This window comes from Panthera tigris, chromosome E2 (assembly GCF_018350195.1).
Source record: "Panthera tigris isolate Pti1 chromosome E2, P.tigris_Pti1_mat1.1, whole genome shotgun sequence".
Classification (NCBI taxonomy): Eukaryota; Metazoa; Chordata; class Mammalia; order Carnivora; family Felidae; genus Panthera; species Panthera tigris.
The window spans coordinates 54287601-54312106 of record NC_056674.1 but is presented as its reverse complement, the minus strand read 5'-3'; the positions used below and the strand labels follow the sequence as shown (position 1 = coordinate 54312106).

The 24506-nt window shown below is 41.8% G+C and overlaps 2 protein-coding genes across 2 annotated transcripts in view; one reads left to right on the top strand and one right to left on the bottom strand.

Moving 5' to 3' along the window:
• Positions 1-8424, bottom strand: part of BCO1 (beta-carotene oxygenase 1) — a 156900-nt gene extending 148476 nt beyond the window's left edge. The window contains exon 1 of the mRNA XM_042969286.1: positions 8371-8424. The gene's annotated coding sequence lies outside the window, so the exon portion shown is untranslated. The remainder of the gene's footprint in view (positions 1-8370) is intronic.
• GCSH (glycine cleavage system protein H) lies at positions 8025-21219 on the top strand. Its single transcript, XM_007082893.2, has 5 exons — positions 8025-8287; positions 11634-11713; positions 12904-12967; positions 18782-18913; positions 20567-21219. The coding sequence occupies exons 1-5, from the start codon at positions 8140-8142 to the stop codon at positions 20662-20664; spliced, it is 522 nt and encodes a 173-aa protein (XP_007082955.2). The 5' UTR covers positions 8025-8139; the 3' UTR covers positions 20665-21219.
• Positions 21220-24506: the final 3287 nt, after the last annotated feature.

Here is a 24506-nt window from a genome sequence, read left to right as displayed (position 1 = left end):
CAACCCAACTCCCCCAAAGCAAAGAGGCTGGGGCCTCAGAGAGCCCAGTTTCATCACTGAGTCACCTGAGTGAACTGCAGCCATCTGAGTGAACACAGTAGGGGCCTAGGGGGTGGTGCTGAGCCCCAGAAGGGGATACGCATTCCTTACAGAACTGGGTAGGTACACACACACTCACTTGCAAGCCCCCATAGGTACGGTTTTGCGGGGCCAAGGATAAGGCTGACCCAGAACAGAGACTCTGTCAAACAACAGGCTTTGGGGGTGGGGGGTGGGGAGGTCACTTGGTTTCTTTTCCTGTTCATGAGGACTCTTTCCATTACAGTCAAACTTAATATTTGGTTGGAAACTCCGTTCCTACAAAACCCTCTTTGATGCAGCAGAAACAATGATCAGCCTTCAGCTAGGAATCTTTAACTATGAAGAGGTAATGGGGTGGGGTCGGGGGAACATGGACACGGCCATCTACACCAAGCCTTTATGAAAATGAGAAAAAGCACCCTCCTCAAATGTCTCTCCCTGAATGGATGCACCCCTTGGGTCCATGGCCTGGCAAGCACAAGGCAACTTTGGACAAATAAACAGTCCCCTTCCTCTAGGCAGACAGCCCCATACTAGGGCCCATAGTTTGCCCTGGGAACCCCTGCTTACAGGAGAACATCATGCACTGAGTACTTAGGAGAGGACTGGGCTGGGAGGTCTCTAGAAGGGAATGCTCCCAGCCCTGGCCAGAAATGGTGCCTTATATTTGGAAATGGCGGCAGTAGGGAGTAGGGGGTGCTATCTTTTTCTTTTCCTGGCAGCTTGTTTTGTTTTGTTCTGTTTACTTAGAGAAAGAGAGAGACAGAGAGAGAGAGAAAGAGAGAGAGCAGGGGAGGGGCAGAGAAAGGGAGAGGGAGAGGAAGAGAATCGAGAATCTGCACTGTCAGTGCAGAGCCAGGTTCAGGGCTCAAACTCACGAACTGTGAGATCATGATCATGAGCCACAGTCAGCTGCTTAACCAACTGAGCCATCCGGGCACCCCGTCTCTTGGCAGCTCTTGAGAGCAATGCCCGTGCTCTCAGCTGCCAGACAAAAGGGATCCTTCCTGGTTCCAGGCTCTGCCTAGTCTGAGAACCAGTTTTCCCACTGAAGATGGCTATGGGGAAGTGGCTACTAGGACGCAGGACTTCTGGGGGTGACTCTTGGCTTTCTTCCTGACAGGTCCTGGACTACAGCCCAGTGCTTGGCTCCTTCCTGATTGGGTCCTGCATCATTTTCATGACATTTGTGGTGCTGAATCTATTCATCTCTGTCATCCTGGTGGCCTTCAATGAGGAGCAAAAATATGATCAGGTGAGTCCCTTTGGCTTATTCTTCAACAGTCATTGACCCTGAATTAGGAAGTGACTGAGCAGCACTAGACATGAGGGGGACGTGAGAGACCTCTGTAGCTCAAAGCCCTCATTTCATGGGATGGGAAATAGGTCCAGAAGGAGGAAATACCTTCCTCAAGAATACAAACAAATGAAGGGCAGACTAGAATCGGGTCTCCTGATTCCCAAGGTGGCACTGAGTTCATGACCCCAGTGATGCTCAGCCCTGAGTGTACATTAGAATCACGCGGGGGCTTTTGGGATGCCTGCTGCTGCATTGAGACCAATACACACAGAATCCTTGGGTGAATGAGCCAAGCACATGTATTTCTGAAATCTTCTCAGGTGATTTTAGTATACAGCCAAGGCTGAAACCTTTTAAAAAGTTATTAAGGCAGACAAGTTAGGTGATACAAACCTTAACACTCCATGAAGTGGACAGTCTCTATTCAGAGAAGTACAAATGGGGTGGAAGGCAGGAAGCTTTTATAGGATAAAAGAATAAAGAACAAGGAAGAGAAAAATGAAAATATATCTGACTGACTGGGGCCACACAGTCAATCTTGTTTGTGGCGAGATGGAAAAGAAAAGAAGTATAGGGCTCAGAGGTGGCTTGGTGTTTGGAGGTTGGCTAACCTGATATACTGCATTCTGATAAAGGGAAGCATTTACAGGGACACAAAAGTTCTCTAAGCTTCAGTCTGCTGACATGGCACCCCAGGCTGGAGCAGCTCCATCTTGGGCCCAGACATTTGTTTCAACAAGTCATATGGTAACAAGTTTAAATTTTGAGAAGACGGCAAGCTATTTCCCAAAGCAGATGCACCGATTCACGTTCCCAGCAGCAACGCATGAGGGTCTTTGTACATACATTCCTAACAGCCCCTATTGGGGGTGGTAGAGGGAATACTGTCATTCTCATCACAGGGGAAGAAGAAACATCAGGGTAGAGGTGGGAGCACACACCCCTGGGATTCCCAGAAGAAGGGGAATCCCAACAGAAAACTGACTCTACACAGTGCAGTGACTTTGGCAGAGACCAAGTTGAACAACAAAACCATGGTTTCCCCTTAGGAAGGAAGAAACCCCCCAAAGAGAATGGTTCTATGTATGTCGTATGGTTCTTTTTCCCTCTACAGCTGTCGGAGGAAGGAGAGATTGCCGATTTGTTGCTGGCGAAAATACTCGGTTTCCTGGGCATTAAATGTAAAAGAGAGGACCCTGGCAGTGGCAGGGAACAGCCCGAGTTGCTGTCAGAGGTCCGGCCTCCCTGTACCTGTGTCAGCTGCACCCAAGCTTTAAGCTCTTCATCCACACACGAACATCTATAGAGGGGGAAGGCCAGAGCCTTGGGCCTATGCTTCCCAGTGATTCTACAGTCTCTCCAGGCCAATGTTTTTCTGTGTCCACAGAAAAGTCACCAAGCCTGGCAAGTAAAAAAAATAAGAAAAATATACGCTTAAGTACATTCAATTGCCACTATTGTCATAGACTGTTCAAATGTATTTCCTCCTAGAAATAAAACAAACACTGTCTGGAGTTTGGGGGAAAAAATGACCTCTACGGACTATTTCATCTTCTTGGTTGGTCGGGGATTGCTTCTGAATGATTCTATTTCAGGGTTTCTCAAATTGTGTCCAAGAGGTGTTAATGGCCATCGCTCTCCCTCTCTCTCTCTCTTCCTCTCGAGAGGAACAGAGTAGCATAAACTGGGTAGCTTAAACCAATTGAAATTTATGGTCTCCATCCCAAAGGATAGAAGCCCCAAATCAAAGTGTCAATGGGGCCAGGCTCCCTCTAAAGACTCTGGAGAACAGTCTTTTCTTCTAACTTCTAGAGTCCTTTGGTATTCCTTGGCTTGTAGATGGATCATTCTAATTTCTATCTATGTTATCACATGGCCTTCTCCCTGTGTGTCTGTCCCTGTGTTTCTTTTCTTCTTCTTATAAGATCTCTAGTCCTACTTAGTTTTTGTTAATGTTCATTTATTTTTGAGAGAGAAAGAGAGTGTGAGTGGAGGAGGGACAGAGAGAGAAGGAGACACAGAATCTGAAGCAGGCTCCAGGCTCCTAGCTATCAGCACAGAGCCCGATGCAGGGCTCGAACTCTTGTACGGAGAAATCATGACCCGAGCCAAAGTCAGACACTTAACCTGCTGAGCCACTCAAGCACCTCTCTGGTCCTAATGAATTAAGGGCCCATCCTACTCCATTATTACCCCATCTTAACTAATCATATCTGCAACACCCCTATTTCCAAATTTGATCACATTTTGATTAGTAGGGGTTAGGCCTTCAACATTATTTCTTTAGGGGACAAAATTCAACATAATAGGTGTCATTCCCCCAGAAATGTTTCTGAATCAAATAAATATGACAAACACTAGATTATAAATGTTACACAAGTTCTTTAGCATGGGAACTGTGAAAGTTTTTAACATGCTAAATATGCATTGTGAGTCTCATGGAATGAGGCGAGCACGCAAGCTCAAGTGTGCAATGATTCCCAAAACTTTTTGACCAAGGCATCCAGTTTTGAAGCACCCCAGTCAGGGCTAGTGTTCCTTAGGTGATACTTTGGGAACTGGTAATCTACATCAGTAGTTCTCAAGCCTGGCTGCATGCCCCAGACTTCATCCCAAACATCAGAATCTCAGAATCTTTGACCTAGGACCTAGGCATCAAAGTTGTTGTTGTTGTTGTGTTTTGTTTTTAAAGTAGGCTCCATGCCTAGTGTGGAGTCCAACACAGGGCTTTAACTCAAGACCCCAAGATTAAGATCTGAGTTGAGATTAAGAGTCAGATGTTTGGGGAACCTGGGTGGCTCAGTTGGCTAGTCTCTCAGTTTCTGAGTTCAAGCCCCGCGTTGGGCTCTGTGCTGACAGCTAGGAGCCTGCTTCAGATTCTGGGTCTCCCTCTCTCTCTTCCTTTCCCCTATACTCTCACTCTGTCTCTGTCTCTGTCTCTCTCTCTCTCTCTCTCAAAAATAAATAAACATTGGGGCACCTGGGTGGCTCAGTCAGTTAAGCGTCCGACTTCAGCTCAGGTCACGATCTCGCGGTCCATGAGCTCGAGCCCCGCGTCGGGCTCTGGGCTGATGGCTCGGAGCCTGGAGCCTGTTTCAGATTCTGTGTCTCCCTCTCTCTGCCCCTCCCCCGTTCATGCTCTGTCTCTCTCTGTCTCAAAAATAAATAAACGTTAAAAAAATAAAATAAATAAATAAATAAATAAATAAACAAACATTAAAAAAAAAAAGAGTCAGATGCTTAACTGACTGAGCCACGCAGGTGCCCCCAGGCATCAATAATTTTAAAGCCTCTCCAGGTGATTCCAATGTGCAGTCAGACTTGCTAACCATGCCCTAAATTCTGAGAACCACAGATCTAGACAATAAAAGGTGTTTAGGTGTCTGTGTGGATAAGGGCACGTTTCCCCTCCCCCGTGCAGGGGAGTGCACCTCACATATCCTCTCTAGCTCACTCATCTCCTGCCCCCAACACACACACACATACCTCCTCTAGGTTGCCTGCCCCAAATCCATTCCATGCTTTCCTCTTTGCTATCAGAACCCAACTTTGATCAAGTAGCCATATACTCCTTTCCCAGGAGACTCATGGGAAAGTGCCCCTGTAGCCACATCAATGTAAATCCTGATTTGGATACTAATCCATTTCCCTTGACAATGAAGGATTTGGGGTAGTCACACGACCCAGTTCCAGCCAATGAAAACTGAAGTCTCTAGGACACTTCCAGGAAAGGCCTACTTGCCAATAAAAAGACACAAAGAGATGGCATCTTATGCTGCTAGACATGGTCTGGCCTGAGCAACACTCCAGGAACTTGTGCAGCTACTCTGACACCATGGGGAACAATCCAAAGACAGCAGAGCAGAACGATGAGAGGAACATGAGTGCTTGATGACTGACTTCATCAACCCTGGAGCTGAACTACTGGCTTCTATCTGGATGAGAGCTTATCGCTTCTCCGCCTTTTGGCTAAGATCAAGTGTATCTGGATGAGAGCTTAAATGTCTTTTTAGGACAGTTGAATCAGGATCTTACCCTGAATATAAAAAAAGGATCGTTCACAAGGAGCCACATAACATGCAACATACACAAAACCTTGGGGATTTCATCATCTTCTATCCAACCGAAAGCCCATCATCCATTGTTTATTGTGTCACGCATGAACGTGAGCTAAATGTGCAGGGATGCTCATCAGACAACCCATAGCATGGTATACACACAGTCCCCAATACACTGGTACAGAAACCTACCCAGATACACAGTCTGTTTTATTTATTTACTTATCTATTTTTTTTAATATATTTTTTAATTTTTTTAACGTTTTTATTTATTTTTGAGACAGAGAGAGACAGAGCATGAATAGGGGAGGGGCAGAGAGAGAGGGAGACACAGAATCTGAAACAGGCTCCAGGCTCTGAGCTGTCAGCACAGAGCCCGACGCGGGGCTCGAACTCACAGACCGTGAGATCATGACCTGAGCTGAAGTCGGATGCTTAACCGACAAGCCACCCAGGCGCCCCTCTATCTATCTATTTTTAAAATGTTTATTTTTTTAGAGAGAGAGAGGGAGAGAGAATCCCAAACAGGCTTTTGTCAGCACAGAGCTCGACATAGGGCTCAATTTCCTGAAATGGGAGACCATAACCTGAGCTAAAAATGAAGAGTCAGATGCTTAACCGACTTAGCCATCCAGGCACTCCAGTCTATTTGTTTTAAATATGAAAAGCTCTAAGATCTGGAGAAGTTGTAAGTTATTCATCTAGTCTCCACTCCTTTTCTGACTGTAAATATCAAACTGGCAACTCCTTCAACTGTATTGCTATGAGAGGAAAAAATGCTTAAAGAGATGAGTGGACCCCTTCTGACACACTTGAGAGAAAAGATCACAGGCAATTCTCAGGTGGTTGTACCAAACGTGCAGTGGGATGACGTTTTAAATCTCAAGCCATGGATGTTACAATGATTATCAATTAGGAAAAAAAATAATTTGTGATTAGCCTCAATACTTATTAGATTTTAAAAAATGACACACTGCCTATTGTTTTGGTGGAAGGGCATGTGATACAGGTCACAGACTGACATGTGACCTTGTTCTTCGCACCAAATACATCAGTAGAGCTGGGAATAAATATTTTAGGGCATGGTTTGCATTGTGCTATATTGGCTTATAACAAAACAACAATAAAAACAGAGTATTGATATGAGAAGCTAGCCAAGATCTGCAGTCTGGAGTAGACCACTGTGAGCCAGTCAGCATCCCAAAGGGAGGCAAGTGGCAGACCTTACAAGCAGTTGACCGTGAGCCCAACTAGAGGTCAAGTCCTGCTACTGCCACCTAGCAGCTGCTAAAGCTTGACATGCCTTCCCCATTCCACTCCCGGGCAAGTCAATTAACTTTTCCGAGCCTCCCGTTCCTCATCTATGCAACGAAAGTAATACGTATCAGAAAGGGGTTTGGAGAGGATTAAAAAGGTAATGTTTGCACAGTCCCAGGCATATGGCAAGGAAAAGGAAACTGGAGCATGACAGCCCTTGCAAGCACTGCACAGATGTGCTAACAATGCCCATTTTGTAAGTGGGGTGGAAGCTCAGTGCAACAACATGGAAGTCTCCCAAACATCCCTTCACGCACTCACATACACACACGCTTTAAGGTGTGTAGAATAAGGAATATGTGATGATGACAATCTGTAATAATGATGTGGAGCTTGAGGTGTTTTTCACTCCACTGTTTCTTCACTGATTCCTGCCCACGCCATAAAATTTGTGTTGACGGTGAAGTCTTTCCCAGAACTTAATTATTTTCTGTCTCCTTGGATGGGGACAGGACTTCTGTTTTTCTGGAAAGGCTTTGGTCCCAGGGCTGGCTACTTAAGCAAGGAACTGACCATGCTGGGTTTCCACTTTGCCCTTTGATTGCTCCTCCATTAGCTAACTGGCTCCCATCCAGTCTCCACCAAGGAGACACTCCCGACCCTTGGACAAGTCTTTGCTTCTCTAGGAGCTTCTGTCTGTCCCTTGCATGGGGGTACCCAGGCCTCTTGGGATCGGTAAAGTAATAAAGTGGGCTCCTGGATTGTTTCCAGTATTTCTCAAAGTCAAACAGAAACTATGTGTCAGAGCTACCTGGGCCAATACCCAACGACAGTCTCCTTTGAGAATGATTCTGTTTAGACCTGGCTATGAGTCCCGATCTGGGTAACCTTGATCCTCTGTAGAAGCACGGGAGCATACTTAACGGGAATGGGGACACTCTATCTTTCCCAGGACCTCAGAGACCCAATGGCACGAGAATGCCCGCCCTGCGAAGCCACCTCTGCCGGAACCCTTCTCACTGCCTGGGCGGGTCCCCCAGGTTAGCAAAGCTGGAGCTGCTGACCTTGCACTTTCACTGCGGGAAATTGACTCCCGGGAACTAGGCTCCGCCCGTTCCCCCCCAACCCCGCCAGCGACCCGCGGCGCCGCCCGGTAGGGCTCGGCCTGCTGCAGTAGGCCCCGCCCCTGACCCTCAGCCCCCTACCGCAGGCCCTCCGCCCCTCTCTAGCGTCGCCCTATCCGAGGTCGCTCCCCGCCTGGAGTCCCCGCCCCCGCGCGCTGCCCTACCAGGTCCCGCCCCTCCACACCCGGGCCCCGCCCCCGCCCCTCAGACCAGCCGGCTCGCTCCGGCTCGCTCCAGTCCGGGGCGCCCCCCGCCCCGCCCCGCCCCCTTCGGCCGGGGTTCCCGAGACGTTGCACCGCGACCCCGCACCTTTGCGAACATGGCGCTACGAGCGGTGCGGAGCATGCGGTCTGCGGCCTGCAGCCTGCGCGCCGCCTCCGCGCCCGCCGCGCCTTGCCTGCCGCGGCCCTGGGGGCTGAGGGCGGGCGCCGTCCGGACGTTGCGTACGGGCTCCGCTCTGCTGTCTGGTAAGCGCGGGCGGGCACGTGGGGTGATCCCGGACGCTTCGGGGGAATGGGCTGGGCGTCTCCGTCCCCACGTCAATGCTTACCTCGACTCTCCTGTGCTGACCACCCGGGTCTAGCGAGGTGACCACTGCCCACGCTTTCTACTGCTGGGATCTCCGGTTGCGTGGCCACTGCTGCCTCCCTAAGTGGCGTGGCCGACACCGCAGCCTTTGTCCTGCGGGCTGGGGAGCCAGGAGGAGGAAGCCTGGCACACACGCACGACCGCTCGCTGCTGGAGAACCGGGCAAGCGTCGCTTGGCTCCTTCGCGATCTTAGGTTATCTTGCATATGTGTGTATCGTGGGCCCTAAAAGTGGAGACATAGTGGGCTTTAGTTTGCTATGTGGGCTATCACTGAGAACTCTGAAGTCAAATTAAAGCAAGAGCACTTAGTGAAATTAAAGCACGGGAGCTAGATTTTTACCAGCAAAAGCGAGCATATCTTTGAAGATTTGGCCATTTCCCAAAAACAGTGAGATAGTCTTTTGGACTCATACATTCTGCTCAAGTCTATTGAATCGTGGATGTGTTGGGACAGAAATGAGGCCTCACACGGACTTGAAACTGAAATAACCAGGAGCCCTGCCCACAAATATCTTGGTCATCTCTGATACTTTATATTTTAGGGCAATTATCGCTGCAGAAAACGTTTCTTACTGCCTGCGCAAATGCTTGAGACACTAACTGCACCTCCAAGAACTGAGGCTTCTTACTTTAGGGTGAATAGGTCTGTGATGGCTCTTGTCTCATTGACTGTTTCAGAAACCTGTTTGGAACTGGAAGAATTGAAAACATTTATTTATTCCACTCTGAAACATAAAGCTGCTACTCTCTCGTTGCTAATATATTCCTTTAGTTCTGTTGGTGACACATATCAATAATTACCGATTTGCATACAAGAGGAAAGCATATCTCAGATAAGAATTGAATTTAAAGTCTGTTTTTTTGGTTATTCACTGTTACATCTAGTTAAATATTGTCCAGAATATCAACACCCATGATCTGGTTGAACACCAAGGTTTTTAAAACCAAGACCCAAGTTCCAATTTTGATTCTACCTCTTATTAGCTATGTGATCTGGGGCAGTCACTTAACTTCTGAGTCTCTTATTAGAAAAGTGGAAATGATAATGCCTACCACACAAAGTTGTTGGGAGGCTGAAATGAAATGAAATGTAACCTCTCTGTACAAGTAGCCTGACAAATAGTAAGTCCTTGGTAAATGTTACTTGTTATGAAATATTATAGGATCAAATAATAAAAAATAATTGGCCAATATTAATATAGGTTATCTGGCTAGGGAATTAGAAGGGACTTTTTTTTTTGGGGGGGGGGGAGTCTCCATGCTCAATGTGTGGCTTGAATTCGTGACCCTGAGATCAAGAGTCATGCTCTACTGACTGAGTCAGCAAGGCACCCCACATAGTGACTTTGAAAGGAAGAACATGCAAACACATAAATTACTGAAAACACGTCATTTTGAGGCCCAAAACGATGTTTTTAAATGCTCAGTAAGAAAGTAATTACCTAATTTGTCCACTTTTTCCCTTTTGGGCCAAGGGTTAAAGGAGAATTAAACTAACTCTGGTCTTTAGCCTCAACAGCTTGGTCTACTAAAATGTCTTAGGGACTTTTAAGTTAAGTGGACGTTCATGCATTTACCTTACTAATGCTGCCTCTCCTCTAAACCTGGGGTCGCTCAATTGCTAAACTGAGTGAGGGCAGCCTTACTCCTAAGATTATCTTTACAATTAGGCAAGATGGCAAGGCCCAAATCAAGACAGTTGTCTCAGAGAAGTCACATTTGTTGTCCAGCCCTTACTTTAAAAAGGTGTATTTGGATTTGAACTGCTCATAATTGGTATTGTAATCAGCCAGTTCTACAGCTGTAACCGGGAGAAGTGAGTGTTGTAGCCAAACACCTACGTAGATATTTTGTTCAAAATCTCCTTTACTTAATAAACTAAACTAAAAAGTTATTTTACTCCCTCAAGTTCTGAGTGCTGTTTGCCAAGCACGGTGTTTAGAACTGGGAATACAAGTGAAAGTGGGATACACCATGCTTTTGCTTGCTTTGTACTTAGTCTCCTTCCTGGGGAGAACTGACAAAGGGGCTGGATGCGTAGCTCCTCAGGTGCTCTGTGCTTGTATGGTCAGGACTCAGGGAGACTGGTGCAGCGTTGTGGGAGTAAGTTGGATGGCCCCCGAATCCAAGCTTGGAGGGCTAGAAAGGCTCCTGGCAGGAAGGAGGTTCTAAACTTGAAGTAGTCCGGAAAAAGCAGTGCCGGGAGAGAGTGGCAGGCAGAGCACCAAGTATGAACTTTACATGGAGAGATCAGATTGACCTGAAGCAGTTAACTACTTGAAGTGGAATGAAGCAAAGCAAGTTCCTTTGTGACAGATTCCGACTTCTTCCAGTGAAGAATATGAAATTGAAGTTTTTTCATGATTAGGGGAAAAAGAAAGTAGTAGTTACATTCTGCTGCATTTCAGAGCTGTGACATTAAAGCAATTTAAGCACAACTATCTTTTGGGTAAGGGGGAAGAGTGAACCAGCAAGGCTTACTCTAGAACAGTATTTGAGGTAGTGAACCATTTTCCCATTAGCTTCTGATGCATTATTTTTGGAAAAATGCTTGGCCTCAGAATATGATATATATATTTAAGAAGATAGCATATGCTTTAAAAAATTTTTGTTTCTTTAAATGACAGTAGCCACTTTCTTCAAGGACAAGGTTATTTCAATTAAAATGAAATCTTAAGAACTTAGTCAAGTTATATAATTTGATCCAAGTCGTTTTCATTCCTGTAAGATTCCCCTTTATAACCAAGTTGCAGTGAAGTCCTCTTAGGTCAACTCTACCCAAAGAGGCATTTTTTTTTTTTTTTTTAGGTTAAGTCATTTATGAGCATTTATAAGTATTATAAGCATTTATGTTCCCTCACCCACATCTGTCTATAGAGGAACAGACTACATTCTGTAACACAGATCACTAATAGATAAGTATACTTTGAAATGTGCCCCAAAATAGTTTATATGTGTGATTTAGACTAATGTTGGAATAATCAAATCTCCAAAAGATGCACCAGGTGTTCACATCGAGCCACAGTCGTCTAAATGATCCTATTGTTGAGAAGATGTTCTGTCTTCACAAGATCTGGTTTTTCCTGGGCAGTGTATTGAAAGGCAGGGTCAGTAAGTCAAACACAAATACTGGGAAAGTCTTGCCTTTAGACAGCATTGATATGAAAAGTGCTTTTTAACAAGTGGTGCCACTGCTTTTCTGAAATACTGGTCTTCTGTTTTAGTGCGTAAATTCACAGACAAACATGAATGGATAACAACAGAAAATGGTATTGGAACAGTGGGAATCAGCAATTTTGCACAGGTACTGGATTGTCTTGAAATATTGAAAACAGTCTGCGCTTGCCTAATTTGGATTGTCTCTACCTTTAAAAATTGTTTATTCTGCCCCTTAGTATTTTGAGTTCTTTCAAGAGCATCAATCATAGGTGAAGCAAGTAAAAATGTAATTTAGTTAGGGCAGTATATAGTGTTTTAAGAGATTATTGAAAGGTTGACACTTAAAAGTAAACACACCTTATTCAGGAAAGAGATGTTTGTTCCATTTGGGGTCGTTAAGGAGAGAGTAAGAGCAAGTAAAAGGCTAGAGTGTTGACAGTGTTTTGTAGATCCTGTGGAGCACCCACGATCCATGATCCATGTGAATACACGCTCCAGAAGGAAAACCTAAATTGGCACAGATTGGACCAAGGCGGAACCCTTTATTTAGCCAATCTTTTTCTCTTAATCTCCCACTGATCCCTTGTTGAGAAATTATGCAGAAGAAAATGAGAAGGCAAATAACAGCATGAGTCCATGATTTTTCCACTGGGTCTGTGTGTAGGGTGGGGCTGAAAGGGGAAAGGGGGCACTGAGAATCAATGGCAGCTGTATCTTCACTGGCATTTCTGTGTACCTACTGAGGCCCGGTACAGCAGCGTGCTATTTACAATACTGTACAAGTGTCGTCTTCCCCTCCTGGAGTTTATGAGGGGAATCTCCTACATGGAAGACAACGTACAAAGCATCGCAAGATGGATGGCATGAATAGTGCACGGTTGTAACTCACTGACCTGATGGGGAGCTCACTTCTTAACAAACAGAGTCAAGGTCTTCATGGAGTACAAGGCTTGAGGACTATGATTTGCAGATCAGTAGGTAGGATTTCAGCAAATACAGGAGGGGAGATGGCCTAAGCAAAACTGCAAAGGTGAAAAAGCACAAGGTGTGTTTCTTCTCGGAGGAGCTCTAGTATATGGGGGGGGGGGGGGGGGTGGAGGTTGTGACCGGAGTCACTGCTGCCTGTGGGCCAGTCTAACTGGTGGCCTGTTTTTTTGCAGGTCCTGAGCTAAAAACAGTTCTGCATTTTTAAAGTTGTGAGAAAAACCAAAGAATGCAGCCCCTCAAGTGTAAAATATGCCCTATCTGAATGATAGAGTATTGGTGTTTGGCTTGTTTCTATTCACTAGGAGGTTTAATTTGATTTCTTAAAGGTTATTGTTTTGTTTGTTTTAGGAAGCTTTGGGAGATGTTGTTTACTGTAGTCTGCCTGAAGTTGGGACAAAATTGAACAAGCAAGGTATTTTTCTCATCTTGGTATATGATTCATGCCTTAAGTTTTCTTTACCTTGAATAGTAACTTGTTTGCGCCTAGGGTCAGTTAGAGTGCTTTTTACTCAAGTAACAGAAAACTCATCTAAAAGTAGATTTAACAGTTGAGGTTTATTATATCTCCTTCAAGAGGTCTGGAGATAGGTGGATACAGGATTGGCTTATTGGCACAGTGAAGGTTCATCAAGGACATGACTTCTTTTCCTACTGTTTCTGCCTCTTTGTGTCAGAGGTCACAAAATGGCAGCAAAATCTTCAAGCATCACTTTCTCAAATGGCCAGATCCAAAAGTAGGATGAGAAGATAAAATCTGTTTTTCTTTAGAGGCAGTAAAGAATATCAGGAAAGAGTGGGCTCAGGAATCAGAACCTCATTCTAAATCCTGACCCCACAATGTATCAGCTGTGTAATTTTGGTGAAATTAATTTGAGTCTCATCTTTAAGTTGGGATGATAATAATAATAATAGCTACCTCACAGTTGTTTAAAGATTAAGGTGAAATTAAGCATAATGTTTAACATAAGATGAGTGCTTGATAATGTTAGTAGAACCAGGTACATTATTCATGGGCTCTGTGACATACAGAAGACAGCCCTACAGAATTTAAGTATCTGTTTTTCTAAATATCTTTGACAGTATTGGCCATAAGTTTTTCTGCTGAAACTTTCCTCATTATTTATCTTGCTTGAACTTTTTCTGCTTCCTGGCTCTCAGTAGTCCTATCCCTCTTTTTGAAGGTCTTCGTAGGAACCTTTTCCGATATCATAATAAGACCCTTGTGATTGATAATCTTTGTCCATTTTTCTTCATTCTATACAGAGAGCAGTTGTTATTTTCTTTTATGCTGTTTTATTTACTGTGATCCACTCTGCTGCTCTCAAGCAGGAGATCCTGTTTCCAAATATCTCTTCCCAGCAAGTGAGCAGCATGACCTTGCTTTCTGTGCTGAAAAAACTTCAATTAACATAAGTATCCCTAAACTAATGAATGCTCTCTTTAAACTTTCTGCTAAAGGTGCTTATAAAATTAATGCACAATTTACATACAGTGAAAACGCACGATGTATGTACAATTCCATGAGTTTTGACAAACACTTTATAAACCTTGCCCATTAAACCCCTTCTCAAGACAACCTCTTCTCTGATTTATCACCATAGATTAGTGTTGTCTATTTAACTTCATTCAAAAGGAACCACAGTTTATGTCTGGCTTCTTTTGTCCAGTATCATGATTTTGAGATTTATTTATATTGTGACCTACTGTTCATATTTTGTTGAATAGTGTACCATTGTGTAACACTTTAATCTTTCCCTTGTTGATGGATGTTTGTATTATTTCCAGTTTTTGGCTGTTAGAAATAAAGCTACTATAAACTTTTTGTATAAGTCTTTTTTGTAGATGTCTTCATTTCTCTTGGGTAAGTATATGTAGAAGTGGAATTTCTGGCTTACACGTAGTAAGTATATGTTTAACTTTGGGAAACTGGCAGTTTCTTATAAAGTGGTTGTACCATTTGACATTCTCACTAGCAGTATGAGAGTTTGTAGGCACTGCACATCTCACTGTGGTTTTAACTTATCTTTCCCTAATGACAAATTACTGTTGAACACCCTTCCACGTGCTTTTTGCCACTCACGTTTTTTTGTTGTTGTTGTTTAGTCTCTAGTCAAGCCTTTATCAAATTTATTTGGGTTCTATATATTCTAGATTCAAATCCTTTTTCGGGGCTATTTTTTGTGAGTATTTTGTCATATTTTGTGATTTTGCCTTTTAATTTTCTTGTGGTTTTTTTTTTTAAGCTTTTAATTTTTAACAAGTTCAAGTTATAATATTTATATATAGAACATTGTATCTTCTCTAAGAAATCTTTGTCTGTTTCCATAGTTCCCATCTTATACACCCTAGTGCCATGGGGGTGCTGTGGGACATTTAAAGTTTTTGACCTCTCTTGGACACCACACAACTGATAGCTCAATGGAATTAACAGTTCCAATATTAGATCTCACTGTGTTACCTTGGGTAATGTGTCTTTGAAGCAAATACTGCATGAAAATAAGCAAGGATCATCAAATAAGGCAGTGGTTGTGTTCAGGCTGATTCTGTGGTGGCGAACTTGTATAGCATGCAGCAGCCACATATCACTAAATAGTTGTAGTTAAAAATGAAAAGTAAGTTACTCAGATACTTAGGGCACTGGGAACCAAGAAAGTTTGAGCAACTCTGGCATGTATCAAGTTTGCAAAGGTACTCTCCGTGTGTTTTTTTCTTGAAACTTCACAATAGTTTTTGCTTTCATTTTCAGGCCTTATTAAATTCACTGTTCTTATAGTTTTGTAGATTCCTTTGGATCTTCTATGTAAACAATGTAATCTGTAAATAGCTTTATTTCTTATTTTCAATCTTCATGCATTTTATTTCTTTCCCTTGCCTTATTGCACTAGACCAAGCCCTCAGTGTAATGTTGAATAGAAGTGGTAAGGTAGACATCATTGCCTTGGCCTTGTTCCTAATCTTGGGAGAATGCATTGAAGACTGCATCATTAGGCATGATAGTTTACTGTGGGGTTTCTGATGGATGCCCATTATTAGATGAGGAGGTTCCTTTCTATCTAGTTTGCTGAGAGTTTTTATCATTTATGGATGTTGAATTTTGTCATTTGTTTTATCCATCTATTCACGTGATCATAGGGGTTTCTCCTTTATTCTGTTAATGTGATTAATAAGATTTGTTATTTTAGAAAGAGGGAGCACGAAAGCAGGGGAGAGGGTCAGAGGGAGGGAGAGAGAATCTTAAGTGGGCTCCATGTTCAACCTGGACCCAGATGCAGGGCTTGATCCCAAGACCCTGAGTCAGAATCAGATGTTCAACTGACTAAGCCACTTTGGCACCCCAAGATTGATTTATTTTTAAGTGTTTAATTAGCCTTGCATTCCTGGTAGACATGATGCAAAAATTGTCTTTTAAAAATACACTACTGGATTTGATTTGCTAATTAATAATTTTCATATTAATATTCATGAGAGATACTGGTCTTTTATAATGGCTTTGTCAAATTTTGGAATTAGTTATATTGTTTGGACTAAGTTTGGAAATGTTCTCACCACCTATCTTTTTCTGAAAGAATTTGCAAGATTGGTATTATTCTTTAAATGATAGAATTAACCAGTGAACCGTGAGTCAGATGATTTCATTGTTGGAAGGTTTTTGACATGTAATGTAATTTCTTTAACAGGTATAAAGCTGTTCAGGGGCGTCTGAGTAGCTCAGTCAGTTAAGCTTCCACTTCAGCTCAGGTCATCATCTCATGGTGTGAGTGGGTGGCTAGTGGTTCGAGCCCCACATCGGGCTCTGTGCTGACAGCTCAGAGCCTGGATGAAGCCTGCTTCAGATTCTGTGACTCCCTCTCTCTCTGTCCCTCCCCCACTTGTGTTCTCTGTCTCTCTCTCTCAAAACAATAAACATTAAAAAAAAAAAAATAGGGGCGCCTGGGTGGCGCAGTCGGTTAAGCGTCCGACTTCAGCCAGGTCACGATCTCGCGGTCCGTGAGTTCGAGCCCCGCATCAGGCTCTGGGCTGATGGCTCGGAGCCTGGAGCCTGTTTCCGATTCTGTGCCTCCCTCTCTCTCTGCCCCTCCCCCGTTCATGCTCTGTCTCTCTCTCTGTCCCAAAAAAAAAAAAAAAACGTTGAAAAAAAAAATAGATATAAGGCTATTCATATTTTCTACATCGTCTTACTTTGGTTTTATTATGTTTTGGGGGGAGTTTTTCCATTTCTTGTTGTGAAATTCAGTGTAAAAATGCTCATTTTTCATTTGTTATCCTTTTATTTCTGCAGGATCTACAGTTAAGAACCCCTGTTTTGTTCCTTCATATTTGTAGTGATTTGTGTTGTTTTTTTTCCCTTGATCATTCTTGGTAGCTATTTATCAATTGTATTAATCTTGAAAGAAGCAAATTTTCATGGTTAATTTTCTCTACAGTCCGTTTCATGCTCCTATCTTTGTTTTCTTCCTTCAACTTAGATTTAATTTGCTCTAATTTTTCTGACTTCTTACTAAGTATTTTCTACCCATATGGTAAAATGCTGTCTCCCTTGTGGTGGATAGCAGCTAAAATAGAAGTTTAATTCTTCTGGCCTCAGCTGGGACACTTGGGAGTCTGCCTGGTGCATGCATGGCTGAGGGATAGTTCAGAGACCTGGGCAGAGTTTATACACAGGATTTTTGGTGCTCCCTTTTAGTTTCTCTCTTTTGGATTTCCCACCTCGCTTTCCAGTAGCTGTGGTGGCCTCAAACACTTGTCTTCTGGTTCCTTAACGCCAATTAAGACTGAGATTTTCTTTCAGAATTTTGGCTGCCCCACATAGCACAGATTGGTGCCTCTCTTCAGGCTAAAAGCCATTGGAAAAAAATCACTATTCCTTCTTTCAAGTGTTGTCTACTTTCCATAAATTAACTGCTTTTGTTCGTGTTTTTCTAGTATCTTTAGAACCCAGGTCATTTGTTTTAAGATGTTCTTTGTAAATGAAACCCAAAGATATTAATTTCCAGCGCTATTTTAGCTATAACCCACAAATATGGGCATGTTGTATCCTTATCATTCACTTTAGATCACTTGATGTTGTCCCACACGACTGAGGCTGTTTTTTCAGTGCTTTAAAAATTTATCAAAAGACTGAAATAACCAATCTAATTGGTTAATTTCAGATGCTCTTTCTTCACATTCCCTGACCCTTCTGTTATTGCCATCCAGTGAATTTTATTTTAGATATTATACTTTCCAGTTCTAGAATGTTCATTTAAATTCCATTTCTTTATAGGTATTCCCTCATGATGAACATAAGATGAACTTTTAAAAGATCTGAACATGTTTATAACATAACATATTTATAATAGCTACTTTTAGGCTCTCTGCTTATTCCAGTGTGTGGGTCTATGGGTCATTTTGGGATCTGTTGACATTTTCTCTTCATCATGGCTCTCTTCTTTTAAGGATCTCAACCCTCAATTTCCAGCCACCTTGGCAGGCCCACATTCTGTCCTCTGATCCCTCAAGCAATTAAGACTGGTTTTCTGTTTGTGTTCTAGTTACACTGTGCACTTTGAGGCAACGCTGTCGGCACAAATTATGCAAATCAAGATCACACCCAGTTAGGGCCCCCTTTAAGGACTGACTTCTCTTTTAGTCGCTCTACAGAGCCTTCATATCATTGTTTTTTTATGTTTTGTCCAGAGTTTATAATTGTTATGTGCAGAAAGGCTGGTCTGATAAGATACTTCACCATTATTGGAATCTCCTAAAATTTTCATTTTCAGAGCTATAGTAAATTGAAAGAAAATTTTTACTGAAGTTATTAAATACATTGGTATTCAGATACATCACCATTTGTTGTCACTCTGTCTAAAACAGATAGATCCACTTTACTGAGGATATTTATACCCTTCTCACAGGTGACAGGACTATGACAAAAATCTGTGGTTTTATTTTGTTCTAGAGAGAGAGCTGGGGAGAGGGGTAGAGGGAGAGAGAGAATCTTAAGCAGGCTCCACACTCAGCGTGGAGCCCAATGCGGGGCTCAATGCTACCCTGGGATCATGACTTGGGCCAGAATCAATAGACCCTCAACCAGCTGAGCCGCCTAGGCACCCCTATGGTTTTATTTTTAATTAAAGATATTTAGAATGTTTTATCATGCCTGTATTAAAGGTGACTACTCCATATTTTATATGTTCAGTTTACTGACTTGTGATATTTGATATTTTCTTTAATTTTCTCAATTTAGAGGAGTTTGGTGCTTTGGAAAGTGTGAAAGCTGCTAGTGAACTCTATTCTCCTCTATCAGGAGAAGTAACTGAAATTAATGAAGCTCTTGCAGAAAATCCAGGACTTGTCAACAAATCTTGTTATGAAGATGGTAAGTTGTTGCTAGAACTTTTTCAAAGGATTATTGCTACAGTTAACATTTAACCTAGATTTATAAAGCAAGCTTCAGCTGATTTTAACATCATCTTTTTGCACTTTTGGATAGTAAATAGGGATGTTTTGCTTTAAAAAAGGGAAAGACAGATTAGCTCAGTATTGAAGCTTATGTTTAAGATCTCTGTCATTGAAAACACTGCCTTATTTTGGAGTTCTTGGTGTCACCGTTGGGACTCTTTATTTTCCTCTTCAGACACGAAGTACCCAGTCACCCTGTGTGGTGTGGGTGGCAGCAGAGGAACACCCACTGTGCCAGGTGCCAGTTTTCTCATACGCTCATCTTCCCAATAACCTGGGGAAGTATGGGGGGCAGCAATTTTCTCCATTTTGTACCTGAATTGAGGCTCCAAAGCTTTTATCTATTAAGGTCGCACAGCTAATAAATGGCAAAACCAGGATTAGCTTGCAGTTCTCTGTTGCCTGTCACCTGCCCCTCCAACTCAGCTACTGCTTTCTGCTGCCATTCACCTCAGCAGTTACAGTGTTTCTTCTGTGAGAGAAAGCTGTCCCTGGTCTGCGTATCTGGATCCTTCAATGTTAGTTGTTGATGGTTATGACAACTTAAAGTTTTTGTTTTTTGCTTTTCATTTAAAAAATGTTAATTCCGGTACTGTTAATATATCGTGTTATATATTACTTTCATGTCTACAATATAGCGATTCAGCAATTCTATACATTACTCAGTGCTCATCATGATAAATGTACTCCTTAATGCCCGGCTCCTAGTTCACCCATTCCCCCACCTACCTCCCCTCTGCTAACCATCAGTTCTCTATAGTTAAGAGGCTGTTTCTTGGTTTGCCTCTGTGTTTTTCCTTTGGTTGGTTTTTTTCTTAAATTCCATGCTAATGAAGTCATACGGTATTTGTCTTTCTCTGACTTATTTCAGTTAGCATTATACTCTCTATCTCCATCCATGTTGTTGCAAATGGCAATATTTTTTTTTTTTTTTTTTTTTTTTTTTTTTTTTTTTTACAGCTGAGTAATAATCCATTGTATATATACCACAAGTTTGTCTGTTCATCTATCAGTGGACACTTGGGCTGCCTCCATAATTGGCTATTGTAAATAATGCCGCAGGAAACCTAGGGGAGTGCGTGTATGCTTTCAAATTCGTGTTTTCGTATTTGGATAAATACCCAGTAGTGTGATTACTGAATCATAGGGTGGTTCTGTTTTTAATTTTTTGAGGAACCTCCATAGTGTATTCCACAGTGGCTGCATGAGTTCGCATTCCCACCAGCAGTGCATGAGGGTTTCTTTTTCTCCATATCCTTGCCAACACTTGCTGTTCCTTGTGTTTTTGATTTTGTGTTTTTGATTTTAGCCATTCTGACAGGTGTGAAGTTGAGTCCTTAATCCATTATGGTGGAAACTATTCCAGCTTTAATTCTTTTCAGTTGTGATATGCAAAGATATTAACTGAATTGTTAAGGCTAAAATATAACTCTCCTTGAACAAATAATGAGTGATTTATGTCAAGAATACTAAATTTTGAGGCACTCAGAAATTTTTACATTTTGAACACATTTGACTTTGACACTTTAAAAAGATAGTTTGGAATATGATAACTGTTTTTTGGTTGCAGGTTGGCTGATCAAGATAACACTCAGTAATCCTTCAGAACTGGATGAATTGATGAGTGAAGAAGCATATGAGAAATACATAAAATCTATTGAGGAGTAAAAATGGGACCCCTAAATAAACTAGTATGAAACAACTTAATCTAGCATAGTTGTCTTAAATTAATGGTGCACAGAGGATTTAAAATGGCAACTCTTAGCAATACCAGTGCAAAAAGAAACTACTTGCAACAATGTTAATGAAAGAAAACACCCCTTAACTTTCTAACGATTGCCTATAAACACAATATGTATATTTTTTGCAACACCCTATGATTTTTAGGCTAGGCTCCAGTTATACTATTCAGAATCCTGAAATTAGCTGTGGTTAGAAATTAGTTATAAAAACTATGTAATTCCAGGATAACAATGTCATCTTAAACCTTTGGGAATTTTCACTTGCTTACATCTATACCTGGATTGGGGTCAAAATACTTAAATGATCTGTCCATTGGAAATAAATGGCAGTGGAGAAAGGTCTGTTAGTTGTATAGTGTCAGATAAAGAACAATATTATCTTAATTTTGTAATATACTGTGCTTGCTGGTGCTATTTTTATATGGTGAAGCAACAGCCTTGAAGGAAGATAGTTTAATAAAACATTCAACTTCATTAATCATGTATTTTGTTTTGTTGTTACTATTTCATTTAGTGACTCTGCTAATATTTGTGAAAATGCTAATTTTAACTTATGGAAATTTATTTAAGGAATTTATTATTTATTTTTTATATGTATCTTTTTTTTTTTTTAAGCTTATTTATGTATTTTGAGAGAGTGTGTGAGTGTGCATGTAAGCAGGGGAGGGTCAGAGAGAGGAGGACAGAGAATGCTGGCAGGCTCTGTCCTGTCAGCACAGAGCCCAACATGGGGCTGGAACCCACAAACTGAGAGATCAAGATGCTTAACTGAGCTACCCAGGTGCCCCTTGTAAAGGAAATATAGGGGCACCTGGGTGGCTCATTCTGTTGGGGGTCCAATTTCAGCTCAGAGCGTGATCCCACTGTTTGTGAGTTGGAGTCTCACATTAGGCTTTGTGCTGAGAATCCCGGCTTGGGATTCTCTCTCTCTGTCCTTCTTGTGCCCTCTCTTTTTCTCTCAAAATAAGTAAATACACTTAAACACTAAACAAATAAAAAATAAAAGGCAATTTCAGCCATAACAATGAAGAGTTCCAGGAAAATGTTTTCTTTTAGTCACAAATAAAACAGACCTAATTGCCTGATAGTATTAAGTACCATTTTTTGGTTATCTTTAACATAATCAAAAGGAGAGCACTGACTTATTTTGTTTTTATCCTGCTAAGTTAGAAGAGAGAAAAGGAAAACAAGGAAAGGTAAAAGTTTGATCAACATAGCACACAGCATCCTTAAGTAAGTAAACCACATTCAGGTTTCCATTTCAAGTAATGGGAACAGCAGTAGACATAGTGACACTTTATGAGCTCCGACACTGACTTACTGAATATTCTTTGCAGCTTAAGCAAGTTTACAGTGCCCAGTGATAATTTTAGGTTGCTAATATAAGTACACGCAGCGAGAGCAAACACCTCTATCATTTTTCCCAGTTGGTGCAGGAAAAGGGAGGTATTCAAATACTACCACCTTCTGACAGTGAATAAACAGCAAAGGTGAAAACCTAAAGGAAACAGGTAAATCTTCCCTGCTCCTCAGTAGAAAGAAACCATCCTTTAATGGCCATGGCACTGCTGAGCTGTATCTCTGCACCTTTATCAAGAAAGTACCCAAAGTATCTTGGATGACTGTCTCCCTGTATGTATAATTGTTAGTTTTTAATTATTAAAAATTAATTTGACTCTCTGCTTAGGAAATAAAAAGGAATGAGTAAATGAGTAATAATTACATAGATTTACTCTTTTGTTTTGAAGATATTCTCATACATTACCTGTGATGATCAAAATAACAGCCAGAGCTAAGAAGGACAGACCCGTAACTACCACCATTTCACAAAAAAAGGTGGCGGAGAGGATAAGACACATAAAGAGCTGGGAAGTCATTTAAGATTTTCACATTTTCGGGTTCATTCTTCAGTTCTTTAGGTCATGTTACTACAAAGATACTTAAATTGGAATCGGGGTGGTGAGGAGGGAAGATCGATGAGCTAAAGGAGGGGGGAAGCAAGGAAAAATGGCAGTCCTAGAGTGAAAGTACATCAGTGATTGTAATCTCAAAGAGATGGGCAGTTTATTCTCTCTCCTGTCCTTTCCCAAAGACACACACTTGCCTTATTAGGCTCACTCTGAGTTTTCTTAAAGAGCAGAACATTATGGCAACTTACTCTTGCTATTTAGAATACAGAACCATTTCAACCCTCGTTTCTATTACAATGCTGCCAGAAATAACAGGCATCGAATGGCCCTCCACAGAGTAAATCAACAGAATTTAACTTTTCTGATCTCCTATTCCTTTTGAATGGTTTTGGTCTTAATAGGGCAGTTTAATAAAAAGTTTTGAATAATGCTTGCTGATAATTAAAACTCAAGAAATGGAACAGGTTACCCAAGAAGTATTAAAAATTTTGTTTTTATCACCTCAAAAATTTTATTATCACCTCTCAGAGTTTAAAGAAGTTGAAGTGTTAAGTTTTAAGAAAGAAACTGCTAGAGGGCTCTCTGTATAGGTGTGCCAGGATGAAAATTAGGCAGGTATTTCAGATAAACTCTCAGCAAATCAGAATTCCTGAATTTTTCTGGATTTCTCCAATTTTTCTGGGGCTAAAATACCAGCACTGTTCACCTTCAGTTTTAAAAATTATGCTAATTGTAACTGGCTTCACTACTGCTTAGCAATCACTGTATTGTTTCAGACCCAGTCACACATCTGCCTTCCTCACTTTACACCCAGATTAAATTTTCTTCCCTGCAAATGGCTTTACTACTCACCACCTACCTCCATCAGTGTTTTCCCTTTCTCTGTTGTTTTCCCTTTTAAATGGACTATTTTTCAGAGTAGATTTAGGTTTGCAGCAAAATTAAATAGAAAATACAGTTTTCAAAGATGTCCTGCCTCCATCTTTCTGTTTTTGAAACCTTCCTTTGCTGACCCTGGGATCTTACTCTACTAGAGTTTGTGATATCTTGATTCAGTCTATATTGGCTTTTTGTAAGCATGACTAGCTAAACACACTTTTTCCTTAATGTCTCTACTGAGTCACCCTATCAGGTTTTTACCTGCTAAACTTCAACAGTGATTACTGCTAGCCTATTTCAAATGGGGATGCAGGCACTGTTCTGAAGGAAATCAGTTACCAGATCTTCCCAACTTCCACGTGTTTATGAGAATGTGCTTACAGTCAAGTTTAATTAAGAGTGGGGCACCTGGGCGGCTCAGTCATTGGGCATCTGACTCCGACTCAGGTCGTGATCTCTTGGTTCGTGAGTTTGAGCCCTGCATCAGGTTCTGTGCTGACAGCTCAGAGCCTGGAGCCTGCTTCAGATGCTGTGTCCCTCTCTAGCTCTGCCCCTCCCTCGCTCATGCTGTTTTCTTCCTCTCTCTCTCTCAAGAATAAATAAAACATTAAAAATTTTAAAAAGTCATTTAGTAAAATACTTAGTTTAAATGTTTGGTATACTTCCCAGAAACAGAAAGTAGCTTTAATGATGGGGTAACAAATCCTTCTGCTAGTCATGTGATTTCAAATTTTGTTCAAAAGAAGTGAAGACCTAACCAAACTGTCAGCTGATCATTACATGTTTTTTGTTGGTGAATAATTATGTGATTTCTGTGCGTAAAGAAGTTAAAAAAAACTTTGGGGGAAACTGGTGTAACAAAACCTCTTTCATATGCATCTTCAAATGAACAAGGTATCTCAGGTTACATATATTTAAAAAGGGGGGGGGTGGGCACTTGGGTGGCTCAGTCGGTTGAGCGACCAACTTCAGCTCAGGT